Source organism: Podarcis muralis, chromosome 1 (genome assembly GCF_964188315.1).
Source record: "Podarcis muralis chromosome 1, rPodMur119.hap1.1, whole genome shotgun sequence".
In the NCBI taxonomy this organism is placed as follows: Eukaryota; Metazoa; Chordata; class Lepidosauria; order Squamata; family Lacertidae; genus Podarcis; species Podarcis muralis.
In genome coordinates this window covers 37,663,638-37,677,807 of record NC_135655.1, presented here as the reverse complement: position 1 = coordinate 37,677,807, position 14,170 = coordinate 37,663,638, and the positions used below count along the sequence as shown (strand labels likewise).

The window sequence follows — 14,170 nt, the reverse complement described above, 5'->3', positions numbered from 1 at the left end:
TAGATACTAACAGTAATACATTGAACTCAGTTTTGTAATGTACTGGTAGTCACTGAAGAGCTTTCAGCACCAATGTAATATGCTGACGCAGAGCTGTTCTGACAAAACCAGGTTTCAGTATTCTACACTAGCCAGAATTTTGAATCCAACCTCAATGCCCCATGTAGAACACATTACAATAGTCTTGTCTAGAGCAGTGTTTCCCAACCTTGGGCCTCCAGCTGTTTTTGGACTACAACTCCCATCATCCCTAGCTAGCATGACCAGTGGTCAGGGATGATGGGAATTGTAGTTCAAAAACAGCTGGAGGCCCAAGGTTGGGAAACACTGGTCTAGAGGTTTACCATAGTGGCTATGCTGCCCCTGGCCAGGAAAAGCCATAGCTGGCCAACCAGCTGAAGAAACAAAAAAGCACTCTGATGGCAAACATGTCTCCAGGGACAGTGCTGAATCTAAGGGTACTTCCAAGCTATGCACCTGTTCCTTCATGGAGAGTAAAGACCTGTCAAGAATAGGCAACCTGCCAATTTCCTGAACTTGGAAACTGATTACCTATGGGGTCTTCCATTTTACCAGGATTCAACTTCAGTTTACTGGCCATTATCTAGCCCATCACTGACTCCAGATGATGGCCTATAACATGCATGGCCTTGCCAGATTCAGATGTTACAGAGAAGTACAGCTGGGTATCATCAGCATACTGGTGACACCTTACTCCAAAACACCTAATGACTGCTCCCAACAGCTTCAAATAGATATTTAAAAGCTACCCTGAGGGACACCAACACTAGGGGACCAACAGACAGCCACTCAAAATCACTCTTTGTGAATGGTTCTGTAGGCAGGAACAGAATCACTGAAACATAGTGTCACCAATTCCCATCCCATAGAGCCACTCCAAGATACCATGGTCAATGATATCAAAGGTAAAAGGAAGAGGGTGACATTACCTACCCCCGTCCCTCTTTGGATATACAGTAGGTCATCTAGCAGGAACTTCAAGGATGATTCAGCCCTGAAACTAGATCTGAATCCAAATTGAAATAGGTCAAGATAATTCTTCCCAACCAAAGAATGAGTACTTTTGCCGGTATTACTCTCTTGATAACCCTACCCAAAAAAGGAGTATTGGCAAAATGGCCAATAACTGATCTAGGTGATCAGACCTAATGCAACTATTTAAAAGAGAAACTTTATTAATAGAGGTAGAATTAACAGAATTAGTAGCATGTAACTAAAATGCAAGACCCAATAAGATGGTTTCAATTTTTTAATACAGATTTATAAATCATATTATTCAAATAATTTAGAGAAAGACAGCTGCTTAATATTAATTTGCCTAACATTTTAAAACAATATATTTAATTTGGAACTAGGATGATCATTTATATAAATAATAATCGTGCTCTTAACCTTCAGTAAGTACATGAGACCAAATGTACCTTGACAGTGCTGTGGAAATATTAATAAAACTTTGTTTTAATATTCTGTTACTCTATGCTTCAGGTATTCTTCACTTATCATGGAGTATGAATTGCCATGTGATGTTTCAGGGACTTGCCTCTTAAATCTAATCCAGAGGGTGGGAAACCTATGTTTTTATTCTTAAAACTTTTGGGGTCAATAGGGTACCTATAGGTGTTACGCTATCGAGTAATACCTACTGTTGTAAGTAGTTAGGAATCAAAGTGATTTCACTTAATACTGCTATTTAGATATTGGTGATGTTGCTACAATTCTTATGGAGCAATTCAAACTCCTCCCGGGCTGGTGGGGCTTTAAAGCACCAAGGCCATTACCACATGGACAGCCCTGCCATGTATAGTGGCTGGAGCTTAAGGTGGGGGCACAGACAGTGATCTGGTCTCAACAGATTCTGGGCCAGCTCAAACCCCTCCTTCAGCACATCCCCAAAGGCTAGCAGGGCTGGCTGAGGAACACCTCTGCCAAAAGCAACCCCAGTCTGTTGCAAAGGAGTTTTGGATTGCTCTGCATGACCCAGAACCTAGTCTTTCACTTTCTTGAGAGAAAAGAACATAAATATGATCTTGCGCCTATTTTTGTAACAGTTTCAATAGCATCCTTAATATCACTAAGAACAGGTTTAGGGTTCAGTAGTACAGGTATACAAGCTCTTTTTGCACAAACTGGATATTTTAAAAACTTTTTTTCTAGTTAGAACCTTCCTTTTGACCCAGAAAAACTACTTTTTTATCCTAGTTATTTGCAGAGTTGATGTTGAACAATACTTGCTGATTTTGCTTTTGGGTTATTTTGACCACAACTGAATCTGTAAATGTTTGCAAGCAACCTACACTCTCACCTTGGCAGGTGTCCCTTCAACCAGGCCTGTGGCTGATTAGCATTCTATGGCCTTTTTGTTTTATTATGTATTTATGTTCTCATTTTATATTTTTATGTTATGAACCACCCTGTGATCTTTGGATGAAGGGTGGTATACAAATTTAGGTGATCCTCTTTAGTCTACAGGAAGGTATCAACAACACATTTTGCAAAGGGTTGCCTTCAGGTTGCCTTTTGGTGCAGGCTTTACTTCCCCATGCTTTTTAATGAATTAATAGTTTTTCAAAACATCTTGCTGTTACTTTATTTGTAGTTATTTCTTGATTTTGTAAATGGCCCTGTAAGTTGTCATGGTACCAAAATATTCTAAATAAATAAGTATCTGTGAGCTTGATTAGACTATTATTGTAGATCTTGTAGGTCTTGCATACTTTATATTGCGGACCAAGATCCTGAACACTCTTTGCAACTACAGTTTTAGTGAAAAGGGGATGTTCTCAGAAAATGTATAATTTTTCTCATTGCACGTAGTGTGATGCTTAATACTATTCCACAGTCTTTCTCATGGTACATTTGATCCCCAAATTGGATTGGTAATATACATCTTTTATCAACCAAGGGTTAAAGATTAAAATGATTATTATTTTTTGTGAAGCAGGCAGTTTATATATGAACATTTTAACTTTATACATATCTGGAAGCTTTTGAAACAGAGAGATATAACAGTTTTCCCACACTCTCTTAAGTTCTTACCAGTTTCTGCTTTGACCTTTAAGCAAAGCACAAAAAACATTATTTGAGCAAAGCACAAAAAGAACAGAGAATATATTTTAAATATTTTCATTTATTCATTTAGAGGCATGCTAAAAGCAAAAACACTGACCAATTATGCCCCCTTTTAAAATATGAATCATAGCTTTAAATAGTTTTAGAGTATAAATTTTGATGTGTGCACCCACTGATTAGTTCATTGACAAATGTCTGACCATTTTATATAAATATTGTGCTATCCAGGCATACATCTTAACTAATGTGCAAAGTAACATGGCTATTGCAAGAGTTCTGCTTTCATTAAACCACCACCTCTCTTGCTTTTAAAGCTGCACTTCCTTCCTGAATTTACATCACTTTTTGGCCCTGCTTAGCCAATCAATAATGCATTCCATACATTACTATACGAGGAATCTCATGTAAAGTTGCACGGAAGCATCTGTGGACTGGAGTACTAATCCAATACTAAAATTAGAAGCTGAATAGAAACATATCTAGTTCTCTCCTGAAGCCACACATACAGAACTATCATTAGATTAACCCAGAACCAAATGAGAGGATGGGCATTGAAGAAGCAATCAATCCTGGAAATGCAATGAGTCTATGAGGGTCTCTGTCAGTAGCCATTCAGACCTCAACATCTTATGCCTGCCTGCAGCATTCTGGCTACTCTTCAGGTATCCTGTGTCACCGAAGGGGAGCTTTGTCCCAGTTTGAAATTCACCACTGAAGATGCAAACAAATTAGCAAACAAAATTTGCTTTGATCTAGCTAAACTTACAGTGGTGCCTCGCAAGACGAAATTAATCCGTTCCGCGAGTCTCTTCGTCTTGCGATTTTTCGTCTTGCGAAGCACGGCTATTAGCGGCTTAGCGGCTATTAACGGCTTAGCGGCTTTAATAAAAAGGAAACAAACTTGCAAGAACTCGCAAGACGTTTCGTCTTGCGAAGCAAGCCTATAGGGAAATTTGTCTTGCGGAACAACTCAAAAAATGGAAAACCCTTTCGTCTAGCGAGTTTTTCATCTTGCGAGGCATTCGTCTTGCGGGGCACCACTGTACTTCTTGGAAAGCTTACTTTAATTTGAGGGCGATATAGGAAGAAAGATAGGGTATTATCTTTTAAGAAATAAAATGGCCAAGAATATTGTCTAGCAAACTTCAAAGACAGCACAATTGTCCAAAATAAGATTGTGTAAGATTTGTTTTCACAGTGCTTGATCTGGTGGGAAATTCTTGAAATTAAAATATGACATTATCATCCAGACATGACAGTTCTAGAGACCATCCTGCTGATGATACCAAAGTCATGATGGGGAATAGCAGCCTTAAAACTGGGCATTTCCCATATGAAAAGGAAGACTCAGCAGTTAGCTAGAAGTGATAAAAAGCTTTTGACATAATTACATGATGTATTTCATATGAATGCCTTACTTGTTAATCTCTTAGGGCTTCTTTGAAAGAAATTTTATATAAAAGCAGTGTATTCCTTTCTCAACCAAAACTCACTTGTTTGATGCGGTCCGGATTGACGGTTGTCTGAGGCTGCAGAATGCTAACTGGTTCTGTCTTGGCCACATTTTGAGGCATTTCTCGAATCTTTTCAGCAATGAAGCCATGAACTGCATTTAATGCTTCCACTGTTCCCTGGATCAAACACACCCGCTCTGTCGTACCTTCAGAAACAAATAAAGCACATTTTTGTTGTTTTGTTTTTTAAAAATATTAGCTCTGTTCATAAATTGATTAAACTGGAGCCATTTGGCTTCACTAACTTGTGTAGAGTAGCCAATTCATAAAATCGAAAGATAATACTATATAATATAATGGCTAGGAACCAGATAGTCCCATGCACACATACAAAGTGTGCCCTTGCACCAAGGGTCGGTAGTGGATAATTCTTCAGTTTGGAGACAGCCCCTCAAACCTCATGAGATGCTGCTCCAAAAAGCCCCTGACCTAATCTGGAGAGACTTTTTAGTGGGCATGGTGATGGCGTGTGGAACATTGTACATGGCACTTTGGATCCCAGTAAATATTTTAAATGGATTTCTTCCTTATAATACACTGAATTTGTTAAATCTTTGTTCAGCCCTTGCTCCAAAAGAGTGGCATTTTAGCCCCATAACCCTCTTGTGGTGTGGGTTAGAGAGAAACTAGCCCATCCTCATAGCTAAGCAGGTAGTTGAGCTAAGGTTTCATACATTCAAACCTAATGCTTCAGAGAGTGATATACTAAATCAGTATTTACGCTGCTCAGTAACAGTCACACACGCAAAATGTGTGTATCTATTTTCACATATAGTCTCTCAACATTTCCTGATACAGCAGTTCCAGTAAGTTTTCGATTTGTAACCCCACCTTGCGCCTTGCTCCCTTTCAGAATTTTTGAGGAATACAAAGGAAAGTATTTCTATAGATGGATAAATCAAAAGTACGTCAAGGCCTATAAAGCTTTTAGAGGACAAAGTAAATTACCTACAAGGTTTTATATGATCTGAAGCTCAACCATCATTTGAGACCATAAACTATGCTGACTTCCAAAGTTATATTTTTGGATTTTGAGGATACATGCAAAGCTTTTCCTTTTCTGTTTCAAACTTTTATTTTACTACAAAACTATACCTATTATGCTTCCCTTAGTGACTCAACTATCTATCTATGTAAGTGTCATCATACAACATCCACAAAGGAAACCCAAGTCACATATTTAATGTTTAACTATTTTCTGTGGTCATATTCCTCTTGCACATATATTACACACTTGCAAATAAAGGAAGTCACATACAAAAGGATGCATTTGTGAGCACTCTTCTATGGAAATGAATGGGCAAGCTATAGCAGATGGGAAGCTTTGGGCATACAGTGGAGATTCCATGGCCAGAAGGAGCCTTGGACCACAATGTCCATTTATACAATTACACATACATGTAGCCTTGCTCATGTTAAGTAACAACATGATCTACACTGGGGATGAGGGGACAAAACACATATTAGAGATGAGAGCTTGACACCTACCTTTGATCAATGTACGTGGTTAATTTAAAATATATGATCACATACCTAAAGAATACATAGAATCATAGAACTGTAGAGTTGGAAGAGACCACAAAGATAATCTAGTCCAACCCCCTGCAGTGCAGGAAACTTTTGCCTATCATGGGGCTCAAATCCACAACCCTGATATGAAGAGTCTCATGCTCTACCAACTGAGCTATCCCAGCACTGCTGTAATGTATCCTGGTTCTTCAAATCTGCACTATTTATTATTTACAGGTTTATATACTACACAATACACCAAGTATCCGGGTGGTAAACATAATGCACCCCCAAAACAGGATAAAAATACTTAGCAAACATCTGAACAGTGATACACAAGAACTAATAGTTGAAGACTGTGTAAAACAAACGTTTTAGGCAGGCAACTGAAACAAAACATCACTAGAGCTTTCTTAATAGTAATATTTATTCTTATTTTTATCTTTAAGCCACCTTGACCCACCATGGGAAAAGGCAAGGTAATAATAATAATAATAATAATAATAATAATAATAATAATAGGCAGGGTGTTCCATACATTAGGTGAAGATCCACTAAATGCCTTTTATCTTGGAGCAGGAAGCTAAACATCATGTGACACCCTTCTATGGCATAATATATGTTTGCTTGAAGTTTCCCCCCATTTTCAACTATTAACAAAGTACTACTTTAATATTAAAGAGACATTACCATTAGTACATAACCTAAAAAGACCAGAAGCACTGTTCAACATAAATTGGTAACCAACCCTATGGCATTCCAAAATAAACATGACTGTATTTAATGGATTTCTAAATACATTGTTTATTAGTAGAGTGGACTGTGGAAAGGAAAATGGGTCAGAAACACTAAACACGAAAACAAACATTTGAACAATTTAGGTATTGTCGTTGTCAGGGAACTGCCATCAGAAGGACAGGAGGTGCAGAGGCTCAATGAGGTTGAAAGAGGTGTTGCAGCTGAAGAGGGAACCAGTAGGGGGCGAGCAGTAACTCCAAGGGAAAGTGAGTCGGAGGGATGGCTCAGAGACGGTTCCAGCGAAAACAGTGGAGAGGTCTCAGGACCTCCTATAGGGACACCCACTCCTCGCCGGAAACTGTCACGCAGGGAGGCCAGGAGACGTGTTTCCGTTAAGGAGCTTTTATGTTGGAAGCGTTTCCGAAAACAACCACTTTCGGATTCTGCCAGCGATTGACGCAGCCATGCAGGAGGGGCTCCGTCACAGGCAGAGGTTTGAAAACCTGGTCAAACTCTGAGGGATCTGGATTTTACGCACAAGCAGCTTCTCATCCCATCACAGTCGTACACAAGATATCCTGACTCTCCTCCTCAGACTCAGAACTTGAACCATTACCACGATGGAGGTTTTGAAAGTTTTATTGATGGAATCAGTACAGCGCCCCAACATGGCGTTACTGCTTACAAAGTAAAGGTAAAGTGGGTGGCCGTGTGGTCTAAACCACTGAGCCTCTTGGGCTTCATGTCAGAAGGTTGGCGGTCGAATCCCCGCAACGGGGTGAGCTCGTGTGGCTCTGTCCCAGCTGCTGCCAACCAAGCAGTTTGAAAGCATGCCAGTGCAAGTAGATAAAGAGGTACCGCTGCGGCAGGAAGGTAAACGATGTTTCCGTGCGCTCTGGCTTCTGTCACGGTGTCCCGTTGTGCCAGAAGCGGTTTAGTCATGCTGGCCACATGACCCAGAAAGCTGTCTGTACACAAACACCAGCTTCCTCTGCCTGAAAGTGAGATGAGCGCAGCAACCCCATAGTTGCCTTTGACTGGACTTAACCATCCAGGAGTCCTTTCCCTTTCCCTTACTGCTTACAAGCAGATACAGCAGGACAAAAAACTACAAGAAATGGCTGGACTTAGCCAAGATGTTGATCTAACAATTGACACGCCCCCCTGTGCTTGCCTTTTGAAGAGCAAGGTGGGCACAGCTCTTTGAGTGGGTTATGTTCTCAGACTCAGAAAGTAAACGGTACTCCTTTGTAGAGGCTAAGCACTGCTGCCTCCATGTCCTTGGTGACAGTGTCAGAGGAGCTGTCTCACTGTCAATTTTAATTCCAGACACCTCCTCTGAAGAGGGAGGCTCTTCAATGACGGGGAACCACAGGAGCTACAGTATGTTTAAATAACTCCTGCTGTGTGTGCTGTTTGTAATTTAAAGTCAGGCAGCTAATTCTCTCTAAGTCTCTGGGCCCTTCTCCTGGATTGAGTTACTCCTGGGGTCCAAAGTTCCCAGGGTTAGCCCTCTCCAACTCATTCTCTACAGGCTACATGACACAAGAAAAAGTGGTTATTGATGTGATATTCTGTTAAAAAAGCAAATAATTTTAAGTCCCATATAACAGCACAGCACTCTTAGCACACTTGTAATGAACTGAAAGGAGGAGAAGTAAAAGAGATCAGATAGTTCTTCTATGGATCTTGGACTGCCAATTCTAAGCCTACTCCCGATCAAAAAGTATAAGGCACCTTCAGAATAGCAATAAGGCTATATACTCTCTTAACTAGTAGGCAGGCTGTCAAATGCAATATTAAATTTCATTATATAGTGTGGCAAATATCTAATTTGATATTTGATGCCACACCAACATTTGTGTGGCACTCATAATGAAAATTTAAGTGTTTTCTTTGTGTTGTGTTTAACACATTGCCTATGAAGGAATGAGGAATGATTTTTTAAAAAATGTATGTTCTCCTTTAACCCATATGCAACTATATATATGTGTGATTATATACTTTTTTAACATTTTGAAAAGTATATCCACAACTGCCTCCTTCCTTGAGCAGTAAATTAAATTATAAAATATGTTCCTACTCTTTGTTGTGAGGCACGTTAATAAATAAAAGTGTGTGAATTTCTCTGTGCTAGTTCAAGAGAAAACAGTGCTGTTGCAAAAGATATTTGGCAGAAAGTCTGACTATTGAAATACAAATTAACTTGATACATGGATGCAATTTCCTTGCACTGTCTCTCTTTAGCTTTGCCCTTTCCAACCTATCTTTTTTTTTCCGTACATGGAACTCCTGTGGTTTCTGTGTTAAGTGATCTAGTTCTAAACAAGTGCACTAGGGAGTCTTTACAAAGAAGTATTAATTGTCTACTATATGATAGGAAGCAATGTGGATTGATCAATGTGCCTAATGCAAGTGTTCTCTCTTGGTCAGCAGACAAAACATTTATACAAAACACAGATCAGTTTACACAGAAGATCTTGGAGCCTGACAGACAGCACTTAAAGGGATGAACACTATTGGAATAATGGAAAGGAAAGGAGTCAGAGCCAAACAGAAATTTCATTAAGCTTGGATCCAAGTGGGCAAGTATTCTGCATACTGTGTTGTTTAGAACTTGTAGATTAGTATACTTCATATGATGTCATACAACAAATTCTGAGCGCTAGAAGAAATTATTGGACGACAAAGATAAAACTGAAAAGTAAAGTAATGCTTTTGCGACAAGCAAGATAATTTTGAAATGTAAACCCAGACAAACAGACAAAACTGGCACAGTGATGTTCAGGCAGTAACAATATTTACGAGTAGCAGATATACAGGCGCACCCTTCTTTTCCATATATATATATATATATATATATATAGAGAGAGAGAGAGAGAGAGAGAGAGAGAGAGAGAGAGAGATTATATATATATAATGATAGACATGTGATGTAGACTTGTACTTGCTGATTCATGCTAATTTTCCTTCTCACAGAAGGCGGGGAGATAATTATGCAATCATGTTTTTCATATGAAAGAGTCTGTGCTCACATCACATCCTTTGTATGCTATTTGTATGGGTGAGAACATGGTGCGCACATGCTCCTCCAATATGTGAAGAGTATTACTGCCCAGGTAAACAGCTAAACTAGTCCTATGTCCATTGCAAAAATAACAGCACTCAGAACTCTATCCCAAATCCCTTCCATCTACCTAGAACTACTCAGTCTGTTGAACTCCCTCTCCATCTTCTAGCTTAATTCATCATCCCTTTGTGTCATCAGTGTTTTGTAAATAAAGGTTAGTAAGACTACAGGTTCAGAGGTGGTTACTAACTGTACATATCTACAGAAGTGTTTCCAACCATACAATAATATTTACAGCTGTACCTGAGGACACTCTAGGAAAGGCGTGATGAAACTGATTTACGAACTGTTTACAGAACTTCATTTTAAGAATGAGCATTACTACAGGCTATATTATCTGGCTAAAAGCGAAGGGAGACAACCTTATGCACACCATAATTCATACAGTAAGATGAGATGCACTATATCACCTTCAGTCTCCATCGTGTAGAACCTCAAACATGACGCTGAGGTAAAGATTATTGTTCAATTATTCCAATACATATGGAGAACTTAGTATGAAAGATACAGACAGCTTGAGGCCAGACAAAAAATTCAAGGTACAGTGAGACCAAAATCCAAGGCAACACGGGCAAGCTCAACTCCGCTGTCATTCCAACTTTGCTGCTTTAAACTCTCTGGAGCTCACATATATAAAACAAAAATAAATAAAACTATTTAACATCTATATGAAGTTATTAGGTATGCTCATTAGGTTATTTGAAGCATGGTGTTATCAGTATGCTGACAGCCAGCACCTTCAGTGTTACATTTCCACACACTATTATTTACTGTCATGTTGTCTTAACTGTCCTCTGCTCATTGCTTTACTGTGAATGTATGCAGTCTGGTGTGATTTTATTGTATTGTTATTTTGCCATTGTAAACCACTAGGTATTTTTAAATTGAAAAGTGTCATATAAATCTTTAAGATAAACAAACAAACAACGTAGATTCAATCCTTGCTCCAAAAACAATAATTTTTGTCACCACTTTGCTCCTCCAGATTACTCTTTCCAGAGCTGCCTCTGGAGAATCTGCACATCTCCATAAGAAAGGACTATGCAGTTTGCTAAAATATTGTCTAAGGAAGCCCCCGCCCCTACATATACATGGGACACATCTTTTTTGAATATATTGAAGTCAAATATTTTCTGGTCGGTGGGCAGAGGTATATAGCACACAAAAAGAAAGGAGGTGAACTAATTGAATGTTTACTCCTGTGTATATCTTGAATCCTCAAAATAGATGGCACATTCTTCCAAACAAGTCTTACACTTAGAAAACACTAAGATAACACTTAGATAGCATTTAGATGACACAGTATAATAATTTACAGATGAAGTTGTGCACAGAGAAAACTGTCAGCTATATGATCAACTTGTGTAACAAGAAGTACATCTATTAATCAAAGTTGGTCTTTTTTTTTTGTCAGTTTAAAAGCTTTCAGGTCTCATTAGTGTCTCAAGTAAATTGCCAAGTTATTTACTGTTTTGATCTGTTAAAAAAATAGTACTCCAAGTAACAATTAATTTATATCATATATTTTCAAAACCTTGTCAAGAATGTAAAGAGTAATGTGGTTCACATTATAAAGCTGTACTAAGCACATTAATATTTATAGACCATAATATGCAGATGCAATTTCACTTTACCCATTTGCTTTAAAGTTGGCCTTCTTTCTATCATGCAGAGTCAAAATGCATATGCAATATTCCATATGACTTTTCAATAAGATTGCAGGAATTCATAGGGGTTTTTTTTTTTTTTTTGAGAAATACCCACCAAATGGCAGGAATATTAACTGAATAGCTGGTTCTGCTGAACCACTGCTTGCCTCATTCTTGATTTTTTGTTGATCAAGCATGACAACCTGAGAAGGCCAAAGAACATCTCCTGTGAGTGTTGGAGGACCAGCTTTATGCTTGAAGGCCTTTTACCAGATGCAGGGGGATGTCATTCCTGATAGGGATGATTCCCCCTAGTGGAGGCAGGCAGGGTCTTCAACTTGCAACCCAGGGAAGAGTCATCCCGTTTCTCCAGACTGACCCCACCTGCTGCAAGGGATGATTGGGTCTTTGCATGTCTGTCTCTCTGTGCAGAGAGAAACACTTGCTTGAGTGCTTGTTTTGTGTGGCATACTTTGCTGCCTCCTTTGAATCCTCACTATGCTGTCTGGGGGAGCTTTTCTGGTTAATGTGAACACTCCTTCAATCACGCCGAAAGGAGGTGGTGGAACCGACAGTAGCTTACTGTGACCTGTTTGCAAAGAATTTGAGGAGAAAATCGCTTTCATCCATTGGGATCTTGTCGCTGCTGTGGTAGCAGATGATGTTAATTCTCCTCACCCTCTCAATGACATTCCGTACCACTGACATGGTATCCTTCAGTAGCAGACTTTGTGCTCTCAAATTTTGACACTGCGTGCAATTCGGCGCCCCTGCCTCTCACACTCCCTTCTACATTATTGTGGTGCCCTCTGCAGTGCAGCACAGTGTGTGGCTGAACCCATTATGCTACCCTAAAACCACCTCTGTATCTTTCTGGATCAGCTGTCTGAGTTAGGGGTGGTTGGCACCACTTTGCGGTGATCTAAGTCCTACTTGGATGGACATTTCCAGAGGGTGATGCTTGGGGAGTGTTCTCTGGCCTCGTGGAGCCTTCCTCAGGGTTTGATTTTATCCCTTGCACCTATGCTGTTTAATATCTATGTGAAACCACTGAGTGGGGTTATCTGGACATTTGGAGTACATTGTCAGCAATATGCTGATGACACACACCTCTACTTCTCCTTTACACCTGCAGCTGCAACAGTAGATGTGCTGGACCATTTTCTTGCCTCATATTAGAACCAACAAACTGAAGCTCAATCTAGATAATACTGAGGCACTGTTAGTGAGCGATTACCTAAATTGGATGGATGGGAGTTTGCCTGCTCGTGATGGAGTTGCACTCCCTGTGAAGGAGCAGGTACATAGCTAGAGGTAGTTCAGGATCCTTTGAGGTTGCTTGAGGGTCAGGTGGCCTCAGTGGCGCTGAGTGCCTTCCATTAGCTTTGGCTGGTGGCCCAGCTGCACCTCTATCTGGACAGGGATACTTCATCTACTGTTGTCAATGCTCTGGTAACCTCTAGGTTAGATTACTGCCTCTGAAGATAGGTTGGAAACTTCAGCTGATGCAGAATTTGGTGGCCAGGTTGCTCACTGGAGTAAGATGGTTTGAGCATATTACACCAATCCTGGCCCGACAGCAATGGATGCAAATTAGCTTCTGGGCCTGAACCACCAAAGTGCTGGTTTTGACCTATAAAGTCTTAAACAGCTCAGGACCGCAGTACCACCTCTCACTAGATGAACCTAACCAGACCCTACAATCATCCTTTGAGGCTCTTCTTTGTGTGCCTCCTCCATGAGAGGTCTGGAAGGTAGCAACATGAAAAAGCCAGGCTTTTTTTCTGCAGTGGATCCCTATTTGTGGAATGCTCTCCCCAGGGAGGTTCAGCTGGTGCCTTCATTATACATCTTTAGGCACCAGGTAAAAACATTCCCCTTCAACCTGGCCTTTGGCTGACTAATACCCAATGCCCTTTTAAATGTATTTGTGAGACGGGGTTTACTGGTTTGTGTGATTTCTTTTTTCTTGTTTTTATTATGTATTTTGTGTTTTTATTGTATATTTTTTATGTTGTGAACCACCCTGAGATCTATAGATGAAGCACAGTATACAAATTTAAACAACAACAACAATATTTACTTCTCAACTCAGGGTGAAGAGTTACTAGGCGTGCAAATAAGTCTGATATGAGGATTGGCCCATGTCACAAATAAGCTACCACTATTGCTTCTCTAGGGAAATTAGTGATATATCTCCACTAATTTTAATGAGAGGAGCGTGCAAAGAGGGCCCTCTCTGAAGTGGAAGTTCATGGCTCTCTCTTCTTGACTTTCCACCAGCATCACGCACACTCAAAACTATTCATTACACACACACACACACACACACACACACACACACACACACAGAGGCAGATAAGCATTAAAAGATACTTCATTAAATATTATGCTACCCCCCCCCCCCAAAGCATTTCCGTGTGCCGCTCTGGTTCGCCAGTAAGCGGCTAAGTCATGCTGGCCACATGACCCAGAAGCTGTATGCTGGCTCCCTCGGCCAGTAAAGCGGGATGAGTGCCACAACCCCAGAGTCATCGGTG

General features: G+C 40.0%; 1 protein-coding gene across 6 annotated transcripts in view; it reads right to left on the bottom strand.

The window, feature by feature from the left end:
• Positions 1-14,170, bottom strand: part of NOVA1 (NOVA alternative splicing regulator 1) — a 147,345-nt gene that overhangs the window by 36,211 nt on the left and 96,964 nt on the right. For all 6 annotated transcript variants that reach the window (XM_028721617.2, XM_028721615.2, XM_028721614.2 and 3 more), the window contains one exon: positions 4,584-4,750. In XM_028721617.2, the coding sequence (XP_028577450.1) occupies positions 4,584-4,750 (167 nt within the window). The remainder of the gene's footprint in view (positions 1-4,583; positions 4,751-14,170) is intronic.